This window comes from Amblyomma mixtum, chromosome 7 (assembly GCF_055824585.1).
Source record: "Amblyomma mixtum isolate Tamu chromosome 7, ASM5582458v1, whole genome shotgun sequence".
Lineage (NCBI taxonomy): Eukaryota > Metazoa > Arthropoda > Arachnida > Ixodida > Ixodidae > Amblyomma > Amblyomma mixtum.
Window position 1 is genome coordinate 100815907 of NC_143018.1, and position 21421 is coordinate 100837327.

A 21421-nucleotide genomic window follows, 5' to 3' on the forward strand; every position below is an offset into this window, starting at 1 on the left:
ATTTTCAAACATAGGCTTCTTGAGTTGAAAGCGCGTTTTTTTTTCGGCATTGCATTGTCAGTGGTGTAATACATCAGAATGCAGCTAAGACGTGTTAACTAGCAGGCTGGCTAACTAATATTGAATAGTGAACTTTTTAACTAGTACCGGTAGGCTCCTAATTATAGACAGGCGTGTAGCCCACCGTAAGCAATATCCATATCAGTTTTTGTAATTTCGCAAACGCCGTTACCGTCGGCACTGTAGCCCAACAAATTTTGGCTATTTCGACGAGTTAAGTCCACTGGAGAGGTTGCTTTGCCTGCAAGCTTCTCTAAAACGCGTGTATTATTTTGGCGGGATGTAGCCAGAATTTATCTGGCCGCAGCGCTGACGGTAACCACGTTTTCGAAACTACAGAAATTGACATGGATATTACTTAGGGTGGGCTACACGCCTATTAATAATTAAGGGACCGAACAGTAACCGTTAAAGATATACTACTCAATATTAGTACCCCTCCGCGGTGGCTCAGTGGTTATGGCACTCGGCTGCTGACACGAAAGACGCGGGTTCGATCCCGGCCGCGGCGGCTGGATTTCGATGGAGGCGAAATTCTAGAGGCCCGTGTACTGTGCGATGTCAGTGCACGTTAAAGAACCCCAGGTGGTGGTAATTTCCGGAGCCTTTCACACTACGGCGACCCTCATAGCCTGAGTCGCTTTATGACGTTAAAACCCCATAAACCATAAACCATCAATATTAGTTAGCCAGCCTGCTAGGTAACACGTCTTAGCTGTAGGCTAAGGACAGGGTTAATTGGAGAGACATGGGAGAGGCCTTTGCCCTGCAGTGGGCATAGTCAGGGTGATGGTGATGATGATGATAGCTGTATGCAGATGTACTACATAGCTGGCAATTCTATGCCGTAGATAGCGCTCTTATAACTCAAAAAGCCTACTTTTAAAAATTGCAGGAAGTCTCAGGTGAAATGTCCCGTATAACAATAACAACTGCTGAGTATTCAGAGGCATTCTTCGAAGAGCTACAATAGTATCATCGCCGTGCGGTTCATTTCAGTAGGCGTGGGAAACGCAAACATTTGTTGCTCACACAAACAGGGTATGCCATTGCATGCAGCAGATAAGATAGATGAAATCGCCAATGACCTTGCGTCACCAGCCCAAGCCAGTTCGATGCGAGGTCAACAAAAACACGCGCTCACCTATTTAGGTCAGGCGCATTTCTCTTGTCGATACCTGAGTGCCCTAACGTTATCACTAAAATGAAAATGATCTATATCTTGTTGATGATTAGCAAAAAAAATGGTGTGATTTAGCTATGGTTAAACCTGCTTGGTTGCGAAAGCAATCGAAGCAGTAGAGCAACTAGATTCAGATATAGACTCTCCGTCCGTGACTTCCGTGGCGAGACTCCTCGAGGAGCGCCGCATGACCGGCTCCTCCTGGCTGCGGTGGAGAGAGCAAGCTGACGTCACGCGTCGCCATAGCAACTGAGAGGCTGACGTCACACCATCTGTTAGGCGCGGCGGCGGCTCCTCGAGGAGCAGGGGGGGTCCACGGACCACGCGACGAGCGGTTAGACCTGGCGTAGTAGTGCTTTCGCAATAAAAAAAAAAGGCCGTGGACGAATAGAAAGACGAACCGATTTTGCGCATATGTCGAAGCAATGCAGCATGTGCGGATGTAAGCCATTGCAGAGAGTATTCACGGACGTCACAGAGACTGCCATTTGGTTGTATACATGCAACACGGCGGAAGGTCGCGCGTATTCATTATGGGCTTATCACCACCTCTACGATCTCCACCGCTGAAGCCACTCGATGTACTGCAAAATGGCACCCGTGATGCCACGTGAGTACCCTCATACTCTAACACTGCCATCTTGAGGCAGAAATTTCAAGTATAGCGCGCGAAATTTTGGAAGCTTGCCATATCACCACGACATCGTGCACGATGAATTGCTGATTCCAACTTCGTATGTTTCATCATGTTTAGACCACATTCAAAAGTTGTACGAGCATCAAGTCGTCTTTTCAATTCTATGAGCGTGCAGCGCATAACTGGTTCGACAAACGCATTTAATAAGTCGTTCTTACCCTTGGCCATTGAAGAATTGAACGCGATTCCTGAACCAATAGACCATGAACGCGGCAACTCTAAATTCAGGCAGCTAATATCAGCTCACTTTGCCAAATAATCCCATTATCAGTAAACACTTCCTGCTTGACTCATATATCAAACACGAATTTTGCTTTGTAGCTCTTTCCTATGCCCATGTACATGTCATATTTTCTGCATTGCCTTGTATGCTCTTCCTCTTTATTTATAAGAATTGTGCATATAAAACTGTATTGAATGTCTTGCAAACAAATGCGGTAATGAATCGCATGGGTGTTCTTTTTTTCATATTGTCCTTTCATTACCAGCGGTTTTATAGAAATGTATAACGTTACCTTGCCTCTGTGCTTTTTATTTCGATGTATAATTAGATGACCCCGTTCATACTTTACTCGTTACCCCCCCCCCCCCCCCCCCCATTTATGTAATGCCCAACCCAGGGCCCTTAAGGGACAATAAATTATGATGATAATGATGAATGTTAAAACATTTTCCGATTCATTCTTTCCCCGCACATCAGTAGACTGGAATCGCCTTCCCTCCTCTGTTGCAATGATCACCCAACCTTCATTATTTCAGTCAGCCATACGCAATATATAGCTACTAGCAATTTTTGTTACTGTATAACCGATCACCTTCACAGTTTCTTTCATTTGCATTTGTGCTGCTCTATGTGCACTCTGACATGCGACATTACAAATGGAAACTGTCTATTAGGCTGTAGTGATTACCCCCGCTTTAAGCACGCATGCTTAACACTGTTACACTTATATTGCTGACATTCACGTTATTTGTTACTTGTATTGTGAAATTTTTGCTATATGGTTGTACTAACCCGCTCCCCTCTGTAATGTTCCTACCCTGAGGGTATCAATAAATAAAAATCATTAATAAATAAAAAAACTGCCTGAGCCATCTGCCAATTGCCTTGAAATCTAATGAACACTTTAAAAAGGTTTTGCTATGTTAATTTGCAGCAGCTGAGCATTTTCCATTACGAGCTGCGGAACCAAAATTTGTTCGCTCTTTTGGTTATGTTATGCTTTGTGTCAAGTCTGCCTTCAAGTTTGTGGTATGCATGCAAACCGATATGGTGAAATGCAATACAATGTGAAGTATTCACAAGATGGGGTCCACTTTTGTTTTTTTAATCTGTGTATGGTATTCCCACTGCTCTGTCGTCTTTGCAAAGCCAAGTAAAGGTTTCAGTGGCCACGTAAAGCTGCCCAGAGCAGCTTTTAGCCCTGAAAACTTCCCAGCATGTTATGAAAAATAAACCCGCTGCACATAACTAAGGGCACTCGGGGAACAGCGCAAAACGTAGGAACTCGCACTCGCACTGGAGAACGTTACTCTCGGCGTTGAGGCCCAACGAGCTTTGCCTACATTGCGACGAAAGATATTCGCGTTCGGGAAGCTTGCAGGAAAAGCAACGTCTCCACTGCACGCAACTCGTCGAAATAGGCGAAATTCGTCGGGCCACAACGGCGAGGGAACTACGTTCTCGAATTCTAAAAACTGACATGGACATTACTTAGGTGGACCTCACGCCTTTCGATACACTAAAAGTAATAGTTGGAAAGTTAACTTTTCAATGTTACTTAACCAACCACCAGTTAGCATGTCTTAGCTCTACTCTGGAGCGCTACGCCCTGACAATGCTATGGCGAACAAAGCACTATTCGCATTCGAAAAGCCTATTCTCAATAATTGCACAACCTCTTAGCCGCGCGTGATCCATTATTGATATGACGGTATGTGCGCACAGCTTTGTATGTACTATCATGAGCAATATAAGCAGGAACACGGGAGCGCATGGCAGATAGCCTCAAACCTAGGGTGCCTTTATGTCCGCGTGCGGCGCTGGCCATCGAGTCACCCTACTCAAACCCTCTTTGTGGCGACGCACGGCGGCCGCTTTTTGCAACATTGGGGAAAGGGTTCTGCTGCGTCGCCTGCTTCTGAGAAATGGAAGAACGCGCCCCCCTTTCCACTTTGTTTCTGAAAGTGGCCGCCAAGTATAGCATCAAGTAGGGTCCGAGGAGCGCGCCCGCATCGAGGCACCCTAGGTCCGCGGCTATGAGGCACGCGGTCCCATGTTCCTGCTCATATTGCCGAGGGTAGTAAACTGTTTCTGTTGTGAGTTTTGTAACGTCTAAAAACTGATATGGATATTACTAACGACAGGTTACAAACCTCTAATTGCGATCAGGCGCCTAACTCTAATCCTTTCAGGCGCCATTTTTTGTTTTGACTGAAATCAATTATTTTTTCATCTAAGTAGTATATTCTGGCCTCAAGAAAAGGAATTTGTTAGTTTTTGAACGTGAAAGACCAGCAGGTAAGTTTTTACAACGGTGTGGAGAATTCCGCACAAAGTGTCACATTTGTTAGAAATAGTAACATCGAAATGTTCTCGAGTGTCAGGCAAACACCCAAGGGATCGCGGAATCGCTTTGTGTTTCGAAGATTCACATTACACTCGAAATTGAGCAAAAACAATCGATGTTTTCACTCTCAGCAAAGTCTGTCTGCCCAAAAACGGCGGACAAAGTGCTACCTCGTTCACTCTTCTGTGAAATATTATTTACTGCATCCGCTACATGGTACAAAAAAGCAACTTATTTGCAAGAAGAAGGGTACTCAATTCGACTGAAATAATGAAATCGCTGTTAAGTGCTCCAGTTTCTGAGAAAAAGCTGTAAGTTTGCCGCTTATACAAGTGTGCGCAAAGCGCCTGAAAGGGCTAATAGTCAAAAAGTTAATTATTAAAAATTAGTTAACCAGCTTATTACTTGAAACTATTCATCGGTTTTGTGGTGTCCGCCAACACTGATAATACTATGCTTTTGAAAAAGCCATATTGTTACTTCAAAAAACCTGTTCTGAAAAATTACTTCGTCTTTCCTGAAACACCCTGTATATAATGCAGCCAGCTACAAACTGAGTAGCGATTACTGCCCAAGAGGCGGTGAAAAGGGGCTGCGCGGTTTCGACGTCCTTGCAGTTTCTTAACCGAGGTTAGGTGTATATACACCGCTTAGGGCAGCCAACTCGCCTGCCCTTATCTGGCATAACGGGGCGTAACGCCGGCATAACGTGGAACGCAAAGCGGGGAAAACTTTAGCTCCGAGTGCCGCGATAAGCATCTGTTATCTCGCCTGCGAACGCCAGCACGGGCGCTAACTTGGTAAAGTGAACCAATCTCAGGATGAATCGGTCACATAACTTCACTGTGTTTGTGGCGCCAGATACTAATTACGCCTCATTAAGAAAGGAAAGTAATTCCCACGGGCACAGTTAATGTATCCCTGCCGAGTTCACATCGGTGCCTCGTATAGGGCTCCAGGGGCGACTTGACAAGTACAGACTAGTCTTACGCGTGTCGTTAGAAAGTAAGAACGCGGGCTTAAAGGTAAACTGCATAGGTTTTAGAAATCGATGAGCTTAAAATAGTCGATTGTGTGAAACTTCCAGGTAAAACATACAAAGTCCTTTTATGCTAGCATTCGAAGTGGTGTCGTAATCGCCGATTAAAATCGCGAAGGCCTTCAAGCTTCTCCGTAGTGCACAGCGCCAAGTAAGGGGGGGGGGGGGGTCGCATGATGACGTCATTGAAGGTATCGGTACATTTCCAACGCATAAACGCCTGCTTTGAAGGAAAAAAAAAAAAAAACAACGCCACGGGAGGCAAAGCCCGCCGAGCGTTGTTTGGCAGCATCTAACAAGGCTTGCAAGGTGTGGCTGGCGGCAGTAGTAGTAGTAGTGGTTATTTATTTGTACATTTAATATGGAAGGTAAAAGAATGTTTGCTGCCCCGGCATCTGCTATCGCGGCTGGAAGCACCTGAGCTGGGGCAGCGAAATGAAGGATAGCAGGCAGAGTGTAGAAGTGAAAGGAAAGAAGTGAAGGGGATGGTAGAAAGGACAGGGGAAGGGGTACACTGTCAATAAATCTATTTACACATGTACATGGTAAATATAAACATATATACAGGTCACACGCGCGTGAAGGTCTGGAAGATCACAGTACAAACACACGCGCACGACACAAAGCACAATACTGCTGGAGTGGGGGCGTCCAGCTGTTCATCGTCCGAGGAAATTTGAAATCATACCTTCCGTGACGTCACGCTGAACTTCCCCGCACTAGTCCACTGCATTGAGGAGAAGCGCAAAAATCAATCGTCGATTACGTCACTTTTTTAAATGCTAGGGCAAAAACGCTTGGCATGCTTCACCTACAGCCAATACAGACGTTATTCCTTGAATATCGCGAAATTCTCGAAAAGAGATGCAAGTTTTGCCACCCTCGAGCTACAAGTTCTATTGCCTCGTCGCGCATTTATGTAGCGAATATGTACGCCCCACCGTGGCAGGTGGCAGTTTGAAGTTTATTTTGACAACGATACGTTTGTCAAGGAGGTTGACAAAAAGGCAACAGCATGCCTTACTAGGCGTCAACCTCCTGCAACGTGTGACACATCATACACAGCACGGCAAGAAGGGCAGTCTGAATACAAAGAATACAATAGTGAAGTTCGCGGTGCTGTAGTTTGTTTGCCGCATCCGGTCGCGTAGTGGAATGCCCATTATGGGCTTTTCTAGGGCCCTCCGCACAACCGCACAGAAAGGGGTCAGTGAACCCAGTGGGAGAACGGAGGCGCCGAATGGCGGGGGATTACAGGAGACCTCAAACTCCCCTCATGGACTGAGTCGTTAGGCGGCATCCTGTAAGCACGTGTGTACGGCGAGGCTGACCCGCGCCACAGTGCGTCGCTCTTTGTACCATGTCTGCAGCGGCATGCTTTGACATATTGTCACGCTAGCTGCAGGCATGAGTAGCGACGACGAGAAACAGATGAGTTGAAATGGCGTTCCTCGAACTTGGCGGCAACCGGACTTTGGGAAAGCAAGTGTTCGCGAAGCTCGACGCGGGAAAGCATAATTATCCGAAATCGTGATGGTGGAAAGTGTGCATATGTGTACAGTGTCGCGATGAGTTACCTTCTTTCCCCAATCATTCATTGGTTGTGTTATTCTTTCCCCAATTGCTGATTGGTGGTATTTTCCTTTCCCCAATAAGTTATTGGGTGGATGTTTGTATAGTACTTGATTGGTTATTCTCCCACCGAGGGCGGGGACATAGGATTTAAAACCCGCTGCTTCGGCAGGACCGAGGGCTGGTTTCGTCACCTAGAACTGCGAGCCAGTCAAGTGTAAATATGTTTTCTCCTTGCTTGTATCCTCCTTTGTGCTTTTAATTGTTATAAAAGTTTAACCTCTCCAGAAGTGTTCTCTTGCAATGTGATTGAGCAAAACGAATCTGCAAGACGTCAAGAATCCTTCAATCATCATCATTAACCAAATTTCCCTCTACGAGATCAAGAGAGGGGAATCCAACTGGCGCAGTCGACAGGATTTGCTACGTCTTTCTGCTCGAGGTATCTGACGGAGGGGCGGAGGATCAAGTCGGTGGACAAGCTGCAGAGCGGTACGTCCTAAAGGAGGAACGTGAGTCAGCGTCAGAGCGACGCTGAAAGCTTCGGAGACTTCTGGTCATTGTCAACGGGACGTAGGAGGCTCAAGTCAGCGAGGAGCTGATGGAGCCAGGCGACCGACGTGTCGTGGAGGTGTCAAGTCCGTGAGCTGCGGAAGGAACCAGACGTCCGCGTTGAGGTTCAAGAGAAGAACCAGGCGACCAGCAAGTCAAACGAGGCAGGACAAGTCAGCGAGCTGCTGTGAGAGCCGGGGCTCAACTCAACTCATCCGCATCAAGGAGCCCGCTGTCGTCACTCAGGGCGACGAGATTACCGTGGCAGAGGAAAGCAACCTGCGAGGTAGGAGACCTTTCTGCTTCCTCCGAATTCACCATGTCGGTGTAGTGTTTTCGTGCTATAGATGATAGCACGGAAAATGGAGATGGCTGCCGTACGGTATAATTGGGAGGGCAAGATGCGACGTCTGGAGATTGAGGAGACAGAAAAGCTGCTTGAGATTGAGAAGTTGAAACTTCTAATTGAGCAAGAAAAAACAAAGCTTGCACAGATGCAGTTGAAAGTAGGGCAGGGAACGAAAGCCGATAGCGGGATGTTATTTGCAGCAGTTCAATGTTTTGACTGCATGGAATTTGGGCATCTAATGATTGACTGTCCGAAATCGAAGCGAGAACAGCATGTTCCCGTATTGAGAATTACCTGTGGGCCAATGGCTATAGGTGTGAAAGCTGCAGCGGTTAGGCAGCAGGGCCCAACCGTGTGTGCCGTGCCAGGAGAGATGGCTGAGGGCATAGGGGCGTTAGTCAACCCTGTGAAGCACTGCCTCTCAGAGCAGACCCAAGAGGCACATGAGTGTATTGCTCGTGAAAAAGAGTTAAGCATTGTGCCAGAGCAGGTTGGCGGTAACTCCGAGGCCGCAGTAACGCTCGGCGAAGAGGTAGAGCAGGCGCCAACAGCGGGAACGCTCTTTGCAGGCGGCGGGAAGCTAGCTCTCAAAGATGAGGTGGGTAGCCAGCCGGAGCTGACACCCTGCGCACTGACAGCCCATGTAGCGGAAGGTGTAGAGAAGCTGGTAACACCTGAGACGCACTCGCTGTTAGAGCAGACAGAAAGAGAGCGGCTACATAAAGAAATTGAGAGAGCTGATTTGGAAAAGCCTTTCAAAATTCGAGACAAATATGAGACGCCGGTAGAGCTTGAGGCCAATTCGGTAGCTGCAAAAGTTTCTGCAGCAGATTGTGAGCTATCTACGAGCGATGAGGCTGCATTTGATGCCGAGAAAGGAAGGAATGCGCGTTTGTTCGCTGCAATGGTTTTCGATGCTGATAAGGAACTGCAGGATTGGGATAATGCATCTGTCCCTGTGGGTATCAGCGTGGAGGAGACACAGTATGTTTCATTGCCAGAAGTGCGGCAGCAAGCTGGTGAAGGCAGTTGTCAGAAAAGGCGTGACGGCACGATTTTCTTTGAAGCGAACGTCTCTGGGCAGTTGTACGAAGAGCTAGGGCTACTTGAATCTCGTTGCAAAACTGCATGCGAAGTAGCCGATGAGAGGCCTGAGCGAACTGTAAAATTGAAAGAAGTGGAGAATGCAGACGCGAGGGCAGCAGCAATCTTCGTAGCCCGCGGGGAGCAGGTGAGCTCTATTGCCCCGACGGTGGCGGCAGCCTTTAGAACCGGTGTTTTCCCGGATAATTCGGAAGTTGGGTCCAGTCTTCTGGGCAAGGCTCAAAAGAAACAAGTGTTGTTTCGAGATGTAGGTGGCTAGAATTTATTTCTGCCAGTTTGGGGCACCGATCTGACATGGTGAATTCTGGAATGTGCAGATTGGTCTCCAGCCTTGTGTGTGCGGGTTGGAATATCCGCTGTGTGCGCGCATGTGTGCGTGCTGGTGTACTGACCGGACAGCCGGCGCATGTGTGCGTGTTGGTGGACTGACCGGACAGCCGACGTACGTGTGTGTGCGTGCGTATGTACTTTTGTTGTTGGACACCGTGGCTGAACTTTAATGTCCCACTGACAACAAGTGTCCATGTGACATTCTTGGTTGGGAGGAGTGAAGTTCGCGGTGCTGTAGTTTGTTTGCCGCATCCGGTCGCGTAGTGGAATGCCCATTATGGGCTTTTCTAGGGCCCTCCGCACAACCGCACAGAAAGGGGTCAGTGAACCCAGTGGGAGAACGGAGGCGCCGAATGGCGGGGGATTACAGGAGACCTCAAACTCCCCTCATGGACTGAGTCGTTAGGCGGCATCCTGTAAGCACGTGTGTACGGCGAGGCTGACCCGCGCCACAGTGCGTCGCTCTTTGTACCATGTCTGCAGCGGCATGCTTTGACATATTGTCACGCTAGCTGCAGGCATGAGTAGCGACGACGAGAAACAGATGAGTTGAAATGGCGTTCCTCGAACTTGGCGGCAACCGGACTTTGGGAAAGCAAGTGTTCGCGAAGCTCGACGCGGGAAAGCATAATTATCCGAAATCGTGATGGTGGAAAGTGTGCATATGTGTACAGTGTCGCGATGAGTTACCTTCTTTCCCCAATCATTCATTGGTTGTGTTATTCTTTCCCCAATTGCTGATTGGTGGTATTTTCCTTTCCCCAATAAGTTATTGGGTGGATGTTTGTATAGTACTTGATTGGTTATTCTCCCACCGAGGGCGGGGACATAGGATTTAAAACCCGCTGCTTCGGCAGGACCGAGGGCTGGTTTCGTCACCTAGAACTGCGAGCCAGTCAAGTGTAAATATGTTTTCTCCTTGCTTGTATCCTCCTTTGTGCTTTTAATTGTTATAAAAGTTTAACCTCTCCAGAAGTGTTCTCTTGCAATGTGATTGAGCAAAACGAATCTGCAAGACGTCAAGAATCCTTCAATCATCATCATTAACCAAATTTCCCTCTACGAGATCAAGAGAGGGGAATCCAACTACAATGTTGAAGTTGAAGTTGAAGTTTATTTCTCGCTCTCAGTGGTACATGTATTACTTACAGTATTACAAGTATTACAGTGGTACAAGTACAAGTATTACTGGGAGAGAGAGGACGCAGGGAAAAAAGCTGCTTGAATGCAGCTTGAGAGGCACCCTGCGCCCACACTGCTGAGGCAACGTATTGCCTCAGTTGTTAGTTTACAAGACAGCTACAGGTGAGGCACTCGAAAACAATAAATAAAGTATCAACATGAATATAATATCTACAGTGGCACTTAAACATTAGTATCACAATCACAACAAAAAGCGTCATAAATACTCAAAAAACCAAAAGCATCACATCAACCAGGTGTACAACAGCAGAATTCACACGTGTTACAGCTTTAATCACAGTTCGGAACAAGTTGTAATTAAATGTCTTCAAAAAGATACAAAATGGTTTTTAAGCTCTTTACCGTGGTGCATTTTAGCGATATGTTGTTATTTTCTAAAATGTTTAGGTATTTCGACAGAATAAAAGATAAAGATTGCATACCGTATTTGGTCCGACAAAGAGGCAGTGACCAAGGAAAATGAGAGCGGGTATCGTAGACGGTTGAATAGCGAGACATTTTTAGAAGTGAGAGAATGGTTTCATTGTTAGTAAAAACCGCAGTTTTGTACATTGATAGCAATCTGAAAGAAAACAAAGAAGTCAACTTTAGAATGCCAAATTTAATGAAGTATGGATGTGTGTGGGTCTGCCTCGATACGTTTGCTATGAATCTAATTGCCCGCTTTTGTACTGTTATTAGTTTGGATATGTTGTGCTGGGTCGTCGTTCCCCAAACTGTGAGACAGTAAGTCAGTGATGGGAGAAAGAATGCTTGATAAATGAGGACCTTTACTCGAGACGGAAGTGTGTCCCTATGTTGGCAAATAAGACCGTTGAAGCGATTCAGTTTTTTCCGAACATGATTGACCTGTTCGTCCCAGGTGAGACACTCTGAGAAGATAACTCCTAAGCATTTTATGTTTTTCACGATTGCAATTGTTTTGCCTCCTAATGATAGGGTGAAATTGGTGTGAACAGTTTTGTTTCTTGTTCGGTATAAGACGGCCTTCGTTTTTTCAGAATTAACTTTTAGATGATTATTTCTTGACCACTCGTGAAGATATTCCAGAAACTTATTTGCTCGCGAAAATAATTCGGCTTCTGTGCTACCCGACAACAGTGCTGTAATATCATCAGCAAAGCCCACAAGGTCAACGGCAGGGGTAGAAAAGATGTCATTGATGTAAACAAGAAAAAGTAAGGGCCCCATTATGCTGCCCTGGGGAACACCAGAGAGAAGTGGCTCAAGGCTAGATAACTTGTTATTATGAGAAACCATTTGTCTGCGATGAGCTAAGTATGATTTGAGCAGAGACAAAGTGACTCCCTTAATTCCGTAGTGTTCCAGTTTTTGCAGCAGCAGATTATGGTTGAGCAAGTCGAAGGCTTTTGAAAAATCGACATAAATGCCAAGGACCAGGCATTTCTTCTCAAAGGCTTCAACTATTAGTTCTTTTTGTTTAATCAAAGCTGTCTCTGTCGATTTTTTAGGCCTAAAGCCAAATTGTTGGTCAGATAGGACACCATGCTTATCTAAAAATTTAGTTATTCTGGAACACATAATTTTTTCTAAACCCTTTGATAACACAGGCAGGATCGAGATCGGCATACATATTCGCTACACAAATGACGGACATTTCACCTTACCGTAAGCGTATGAATTGCAGACAAAACTTTTAAATACGAGCACTTGGGACATTACAAGATGCTTCATTCAAATTAATGTTTGGTCGCTTGGGAACAGCAACCCACTGTGTCCCGCACAAGGCCCACCGCTGGGAGCACCTGCCATCGCAGGGCAGTGGCGCTTCCCCTAACAGCTACACCACTGCAACAGGAGGGGTATACGGACTACCAGGGATCTATGAATGTAAAGAAGAGAATGACGGTCTGCATGTATGCGAATTACCCCATTCAAATACCGTGCATGCCCTTAAGGCCGCTACAATTATTTTAGCGTCGAAATGTATTAAGGATGGATACATGCTGTCATCTTTCGAGCTCTTTCTGATTCGTATACGAAAGGGAGTGACGTTTTACGATAGTTTCACTGTGTATTTATCAAAACTTTTTTTTTTCTAGCTCATAGCGGGGACTCCAAAGAATGAAATGCGGCAACCATCTCAGCAGGTTTTAAAAGAAACCCGGACCTGTGCTCTTCAACATCGGATTGTCAGAGAGATGGGCGCATGTTATAGCTTTCAGATATGAGAATAATTTGAAAACCGATTCCCGACTAATGCAGTATAAAACTTACAGTTCCATGAAATATTTTTCATATAAGCCTTCTAGAGCCTGATTCTAACAACCAAGCCAAAACAGTGCGAAGTCAGAGTGCCGCCTCTTGTAGGCGGTAAACTCCAGAGGCGACGACTGAAATTAGAGCATAAAATGTTTATCTCTGTGTCGAATAAATGTGCAGTAACTCCGAGAACAGAGCCCTGTCAGTGTCCTCGACTTTGGACTTGGTATCGGACGCAGCTATTGAAACAGGCAAGTGACTCTAACAAAGCCTGGTTCTGCTTTTGAGGAACGATCTACGCAAGAATGTTAAATGCCGCCGCAGCGTTTTTAAAGAACCATTTCATACGCACAAGCAGTACGAAAGGGAACCATGTATCACATCAAATTAAATTTTATTCCACATCCATACATGATGCAGGCAGCACATACAAAAAGTGGAAAGTGTTCTGCTTGATGGGGACCTGTGTCCTTTTCAAATTTACGCATACAATAATGAAAAGACTAGATTGACAACAAGCAAACATAGTTGGGTATCACTATACAAAAGTAAGAGGGAGATGTACGTATACGCGCTGAAATGCAACGCTAGCAGTGCGATACAACGACAATCATATTTGTTACAAAAGCACAAGCCCGGTGGAAATCAAAAACCAAATGAGTTAAACAAGCACGGTAATGAATAGGATAGTAGTTTCATAATTTGTGCGTGGTACGAACCAGGTCTCCTTCTGACGAGTGTTGTATTTTTTGTGCGTTTGGGCAAGTTGGATAGTTGCTCAGTAAAGTGACTTCCTGGCTTCCTTTCTGTATAAGGTACCGCTGCAAGAGTAATTCATTAAATAATAAATTTACAGGACAAACTTGAAGTTTCTTAAAAAGAACTTCAGTATATGCATTCATACCCAACAATTCTGGACCAAAGCATTTTTGGTTGGTGAACGCAATTTTTTATATTATGCAAGACTTCCCTATAAAAATCAATCGATCCCCAGATAACTCAACGGCAGTGTCACATTTTTTTTTTTTTTCTGTTAACGTTTTTGCTATCGTAAAAAGAGTTCCGCGTTGGTTTTCTATGGCAGTCTTAACTGTTCGAGGCGATCGATCGAAACACTTGAAAAGAAAGATTTTGCTATATACCAGAAGAATGTACCATTTTCTTCAGTAGTTCCATGAAAGTATGTTACAACTTTCCTATATTCAAAATTGTTGTCCGGGAATGTAGGAGTTGCTAATACTGCACCTTTTTCTGTAGTAGGTAAAGTTTAGCAATGTTTGATCCTGTTGTAGCGTTACTCCAGATTATGTGACAGTATTTTAGGTTTTTTTTTTTTTAAATAGAGGAAGTTGCACGCTAATAATCGCAATGAAACCAACGATGATTATTCCCAAGTATGAGCAAGGGCTTTGGGTTAGTTAACAATTTTCCCCCGCGAATATGATCCCTGCAAAGGCTTCCCCTGTTCGATATAGAAATAGATGTAAATGCGTTTCTTGATAGGGTCCGAAGTGTTACTTATTACACTGCTGGCTCCTCTACTTCTGCACTAACCCCGTAACCGCCGCGTACGCTTATACGTGCCAATCTGTGAGTCGCACAACGCCATCCGGATTGCCACAATCCAATGAGAACCGCTACACCCCCACATCGGGCGTTTGTTCCGCGCCACTGTTAATTCCTCGACTAGTTGTGACGAGTAGTTGTGTACGGTGGCCGCAGCTGGCGAAGGACAGTGTTAATAGGAGAGACATGGGAGAGCGCTAGCTTTTGCCCTGCAGTGGGCGTAGTCAGGCTGATGATGATGATGAGCTGTGACAGTCAACGTAAGCACACTTTGACATGATCAGGGCCTATCGAGCTGTTACATGAAGAGACAAGGCTTGGAAAACAATCAGCTGGCGTCACGTTAAACGCTATTCTTACTTATTAAGGTGAACAAAGCCTTGTCGCTATTATGAGAGTCCCGATCCTAAATAAATCAGAAAAGACGGCAACGGCGGCTGAAGGTGGCGAAGAGACCTCGTAGGCTAGCTTTATTCTCCCACGGCATAATGAGCAGTGCCCGGCTAAATACACTCTGTTACTCCATCGCAGCGTCCGCACACACCGTGCTTATCAGAGCATTTCATCGCTAAACCTCCGAATGCGGGGGAAGCGAGAAACAGGGGTAATCGCACTCGGGCCGGAAACTACTCCAACGGATTCGTTGCGAGCGGAGCTGACGCATTCAGAGCCGTTTCCGCTCACTCACTTCTTTGTTTGGGGCAGCAGAACGCAACAGGCACTGCCTCTGAGCAGGTGGGAGGGGTGTTTAAAAGCCGATGCTCGTCGGAAAAAAAGTGTAACGCCTTTTCCAGAAAAAGATGGCGCCTCAGCCGTTGGTGGTGGCAGTAGCGCCCGAAAGTAAACGAGGCGCATTACCGGCCCTTTCCTGCGTCCTTCCCTCCCCTAAGCAGCGGACACCACCGGCTCCGACAAAACCACAACGGCCGAAAACACCCCGGCGGGTTTCAAGTGGCGGAAACAATTAGTTTCCGCCTCCACACAACGCCTCGCTGGTCGCGCCTCCTCCTCTCCCACCCTGCGTCCGGCCTTTTTACTGGCTTCTCCGCTTAGCTCGAAGGCCGCGCGAGAAGTAATACAAATAAAAGTGTGTGTGTGTGTGTGGGGGGGGGGGATCGCCAACAGGAAGCGCGGATTAACGATGCAGAACAGGCAGGCGAGCGTGTGTGTACGTTAAAGCCGGAAGTCACGTGCAGGATGCCTCGAGTGTCGCCTTTCTCGCACTTCCGGTTCACGCGGCCCTCCTCGAAGAGAACGACCAAGACGACGGTCGTACAGGGAGGGAACGTCAGAACAGCGCAGCGGATGCGACCTGCGCCGGTGTGTCCATCCTTCCTCCTCCTCCTTTTACGCCCTCTCTCCTTCTCGCCACCTGTCCGCCCACTTCTCGAGTTGGCCCGACTACTACTACTACGACCACTACGACACGCAAGGAGTGGAGAAGACGAGAGCGCATTTACAACGAGCGTGTAGCTTCCATCATACGTCGGCTGAAAAGAAAAAGAGCTCAAAGACGAAACGGACTTTCGTAATGGGGAGTCCAGCGGGCTGAATGAGCTTCCTTCAAGGTAGCCCTCTCTCTACGGCCGCACGACGACGGGAATGGGGTCGCTGCCACGGCGGCGTAAGCGACGTCGTCAGCGCAACGGTCCTCCCCGCCGAGACAAAAGGACCGGCGCTGACGACGCAGCAGTCTGCACCGATCGGGGTCGCACGACGGCGATGCAGCCTGCGTGTGTGTGTCCGAAACGCGCTCTCAGCGTGCGACGACGCCCCCCTTCCCCCCCACGGAGCGCGGCGTAGTACCTTGAATGGCTTCTCGCGGAGTACGCGCGCGCGTTCATTGACGAAAGCAGGACACGCGCGCGCGGCGTCACTCCATTGATTGGCAGCGCCGCCTGGCGGCGGCCATCGCCGTACGCCTCCGCACGTCCGACGACGCCCTCGTTCGCCGAGCAGGAAGGAGAGCGCTGCGCGTGGGGCGGCAGAAGTAAAGAAACAAGAAGGCAAAAATGCGGGCCGAAGCCGCCCAACGACGACGACGTGTGGGGGGGTAGATGGGGGAAGACCTCGAAAAACCCGTACCTCGCAGCACGCGCGGGCGCGTGAGAGAGCTCTCGATCGAAAAAAACGACGCGTGGGCAGCAGTGCGGCTGGAAACTGCGGGACCGCGCCTCGGGCGCCCGCGCACCACCGCCTACGCGCGCGCCCCACGGCCCGCACGCGCCATCTTGGATTTCCATGCGGGGGAAGGGGGAGGAGCCTGGGCCCAATGTTACTGCCGCTGCGCCCGCTTTCTCCCCCACTCTTCCGCAGTCGTGACGTAGCGACATTGCAAAGGCGTGATTGGTCCGCGATGCGCGCGCTTTGCTCCCACTGGCTGGCGTTCGCGTGTCGTCACGAGGCGCCGCGCTCACTCGGCTGCTTCGTGCGGTGCAGCCAGGAGAACGGCGTCCGCAGCAATGGCGGCGCGTTGAAGCTGTGTTTCGTCCGCTGTGTCGCGCCGTGCGTGCGTATGTGCGTGTGTGTGCGCGCGCGGCATACTACGTGCGGGCGGCCGCTTCTTCATCGTCGGTGCTGTGTGTCGTGAAGCGGCTCATCGCTGAGGGAAAAGTGCCGGCCCATGCCGCGGCGTCTTCGGACGGCAGCATGCCTTCCCGCGAGCTCTCGACGAGCGTGATGAGCGGCTCGTGCGCGACTGTGGGGCCCGACTGGGTCGCGGCGAGGGTTCGCGAGCTGCCGGCGGCGCCCGAGTCGGCGCTGCTCCTGCTCGACTGCCGGCCGCCCGACCAGTTCGCCCGGTGCCGGTTGCGCGGCGCCCTGGGCGTGAGCCTCCCGGCTTCGGTGCTTGTGCTGAGACGGCTATCCAACGGCAAGCTGTGCGTCTCCAGCGTCCTCAGGGACGCTCGGCAGCGGGAGGCATTCGAGGCGTGCTACCGGCAGCTGCCCATCGTACTGTACGACGAGGACGGCAGCTACGCCGACGCTCAGGTCACCGGAGTGCTCGTGCAGCGGCTCCGCCAAGATGGCTGTCAGGTGTCCTGTCTGCAAGGTGAGCCGCCGCTGAACGTAAACATTTTGTGTTGCACGGGGTCGCCTGTGTTGTGGGTGGTTCGACGAGCACCCTTTGCAGATTGTCGATACTCCGTGGTCGACGTTACGGCTCTCTGTAACGGATGCTACCTGTACTGTAGAAAGCCTCGTTTTCTTCGCGGTTCACGCTGTTTCTCTTCTTAACGCCTGGGGAGACACTGTCTGAGCGATCATTCATCTACGCCTCTGAAATCACAGGCCGATCGATAAAGAAATGGAGAGAGCATTCATGGGAACTCGCGACGATCTCGAAACTACCAGCGCATGAACAGGTGCTTCGGTTCAAGTGTGGTTTCAGTTTCTGATCCGTTTAAAGAGCATTCTGTCGCCGCTGGTTTCGGGCCTTAGGCTCTCAAACCCGTGCCCACTGTGTTCGCGAGTCCAAACGTCGTAGCCTTCGTATCCTTGCTTTCGTTACATGCTACGCACACATAGTACACCTCCCACAACACCGACACGCTTTTTTCCCTAGGAGCGCGCCTACGACGGCGAGCGCCTCGCGAGCAAAAAACCTACGCGCGTCGGAGCCCTCTTCCATTAATGAATCGCCCGTCGGCCTTGGACGGGCCCGCGTCCTTGTCTCGCGGAATCGGAACCCGTGCCGCCGGGCGCTCGCTGCAAAACAGCTCTCGGCGTGCGTGAAGCGGGCTTCCGTTCTGCCAGCGCGCTCTTCGTTCTGTGTTTTTGTTTCGTTTTGGCGCCGCTGTGGCCGAGCCAGGCGTCGTCTTCTTGGCGCTCGGCGACTCCTGGCAAGCGACTCGGCGCGAAATAATGCCTCGAGGCGGTTGAATAATGTAAGAAAGGTTAGAAACGAGATAATATGCGCACTCCATCCCCAACCGACACGGCCCTGGAGAGCCGTTTGGACGGTATTATCGTTTGCCAGCAGCGCTCCGCGTCGCCATGGCAGTGGAAGTCGCTGGTTCGTGTTTGTGTTGTGTGCGTGGTTTCGCTCGTTGAGCCGGCCCGAGAGAGAACGCACTGTGCTGCTCATTCAAGCCAGTTTCCTTCACTCTTTCCCTCGGGGTGAACGGTCTCGTGGCGCTGCTTGTTGCTGCTTCTCCCACTGCAGGGTTGCGGCGCCGGTTTTTTTAGCTTGCCCCGACGCGAGGGCCTCTCGTTCGCCCCTCGAAGAGAGAAGCCCCCCGTCGAAGAAGAAGCCCTCGACTTCGTTCGTCGACGCTGCTTTAGTTGGCTCGACTTAGCGACGAGCGGCTTCACTCGTCGAAGACCCCCGCTTTTCAACCCCGCGCTCAGCCTTCTGTTTTCTTTGTGCCGCTTTTTTTCTCCGGATGTCTCTTGACGTGGGCGTTTTTTTTTTTACTTCGCTCACCGGGCGGAGTGAAAAGCACCGTTGTGCGCCCGTTTCCCACGGTGAGCGACCCCCGGCGCGGAGTTCGGGCAACGGGTCGTGTTTTTATTTAGACGCCACGGAGGAGTGGTTTTCGGGAGGGGCGCGTCGTTGCTGTTGCTGCTTTCTTTACGGGCGTCTCCGCTGGTCGATGCATGACGGCGTCACCGCTGCGCGCGACTTGTTTGCTTCTCGCGGGCGCGGCAAATGCAGGTGTCGTTCGTAAGGCCAAGGAGGTCGTGCGTTGCGTTTTTCTCGGTTTCTGCGTTTCGCTTTTTTATTTTTTTGCTGGCGTGTATAAATAAGTCGCCATTTTCGTGGTCACCCGGAGTAACCTGGCTATTTGTGTGTGTGTCCCGCTCCCCTTTCGGATCGGTGCAATGCTCGCGCGCGGGTTCGTTCAGTTTTTTGGCACTCGCCGAGTTCGCGGGCCGTGACTCGATCGAAGGCTGCGTGTCTCGTACCCCCCAAAAATGATCGCCCGTCGGTGTTTTCGTTGAAGGCTGCCTGCCGTTTCGGTGTTTGCTTCGAAGTGTGCGTAGCCCGAGCTGAATGAGCTGGCAGTTGAGGGGCTCACGTTTGCTGAGCCAAAACCCTTAACAGCTTATACTCCGCCCACATTTGAGTTTGTCACGTCTTTGAGGAAGACGCGTGGAATTCGTGGGAATAACGGCAGCAGTAGCAGCAGACCAGTGTCTGAGGGCATTGTCGGTGACGGTCTTGCTGTCGTTGGGCGTGGATTCCAGCTTCCAGAATGGCGGCCTATGAACTGCACTTCAACTCTGTTGGGGAAAAAAAAATGACCTGTATGAGTAAGTAACTTATGCGTGAGTAATGGGAAAACATATAAATTCTATTCCACTTCTATTCATTTGTAGTTAGTATAGTTTAGGTACCAAGGGAGCAAATTACTCATTGGCATCCAGCCAAGCACAACCACACGTCTACAAAGGAAAGCTGTACAATACTGATCCCTACTAGTTAACGCTTCGTATTTTCCTACCTTTGATGACGTCACATCGTTTGACCAATCGCGAGTCTTCTAGCGACGCCTGCTTTTCGTGTCGATGAGCCTATTTAATGCTGCGGCATTAATAACGGGGACGGCCGTTTCCGCGCGGGAATCTGTCGCCTGTTTAATTTTCCAGTACGCCGCAGCCACGCGAATAATTCTTGGAACAGTAACAACGGCGCTCGATTTATTGCCGGCTGTTGTAGCACTTTCTTTTTCGTCTAACAAAGCAATCGTCGGGGTCGGGAACATTCACGGGACAACTCCTCCTAATTGACACTGTCGCAAATGCGAGCATAGCCCGTGTAGGAAAAAGCACGACTGGGGAACCTTTGTCGCTACTTTAGCGGTCGTAAAATGTCGCGGCCTATTATAGCGAAGCTCGTATACGTACAGTACATACAGCGTTCATCCTGACAGCGAGCACTGTTCGGCGCTGCGTTGATGGAATCCCTTGCTCCAGTCTGTGCTCGATACTCGGTAATGAGCGAAGCTCTCCCCCCGCCTCCACTGGTGTTGACGTATCGTTTCCCTTTATGTCTCGTCCCTTTCTTCTTTGCGCTGACACACCTGTTTCCTCTGCTGGCGTGCGGAGTGTAGTAGAACAACAGCAAAAAAAGAGTTCTTTGGGAGGACGTCGCCGGGGTCGGTTTTCAATGGATCACTTGGCTTTGCGACGACCGCCGACAGGCAGGCGACGAGCTTTGCAGGTTTCATACGGCGGAGCGCAGGCTTTTATTTATAGTTGCTGCCGCTGATACCGGGGGCAGAGGCGTACGACTTCGCGCCTAAGGTTATTGTTCGTTGTAATCTCGTAGACAGAGGCGTTAGTGGCAGGGGCTGGATTTCAGGCAATGCGACGAGATACAACAGTAGGAAGAGAAATCGATAAATGTTTCAACCGTTAAGCCTTCGCGATAAAAAAACTCTTCTGCCTTATTTTTACATGCTACGGATGATAGATTGTGGAGCGGTAGAGGAAAGGAAAGAAATCATTTCAAATTCTCATTCAGTTTGTTGTTATCTTTTGAGCGGAATAAAAGAGTAGCCGCAAAAATAAGTGTATATCGAAAGTGATTTCTTGGCAGCTGACTGATCAACACAAGAAAAAGTCACCAGAAATTGCGAAGCATAACAGGATTTAATCCACGACTTTTCAGCTGGAGGATTAGCCTTTTTCGAGATTTTATTTAATATGGCAGAACACTTGCCTCCTATTTGAAAACTAGTTTAGCTGCCACTTGCAAAGCAAACGCTACCCGGGGTGAAGCCCAGCTCGTAGGGATTGAGAAAAACATATAAATGCACGCTTCATGCAGGGGCCAAAAAGCGGAACCTTTTAGAATCGGATTCCTGCGATGAACAGCGCACGAAGCGCTCACAAGTCATGGTGACAACACAGCGCAATAGACGAGGAACCAGAGTAAGAAAGACACAGGGCAGGCGCTGTTCTGTGTCTTTCTTACTCTGGTTCCTCGTTGTCACCATGAATCTTTACCAGCTAGCCCAGTTGAATG

General features: G+C 49.0%; 1 protein-coding gene across 1 annotated transcript in view; it reads left to right on the forward strand.

Moving 5' to 3' along the window:
* Window positions 1-16562: 16562 nt before the first annotated feature.
* The window catches only part of Mkp3 (Mitogen-activated protein kinase phosphatase 3), a 68918-nt gene continuing 64059 nt past the window's right edge, over window positions 16563-21421 (forward strand). Inside the window, exon 1 of the mRNA XM_089553234.1 lies at window positions 16563-17500. Within this exon, the coding sequence (XP_089409360.1) occupies window positions 17098-17500 (403 nt within the window). The 5' untranslated portion in view covers window positions 16563-17097. The remainder of the gene's footprint in view (window positions 17501-21421) is intronic.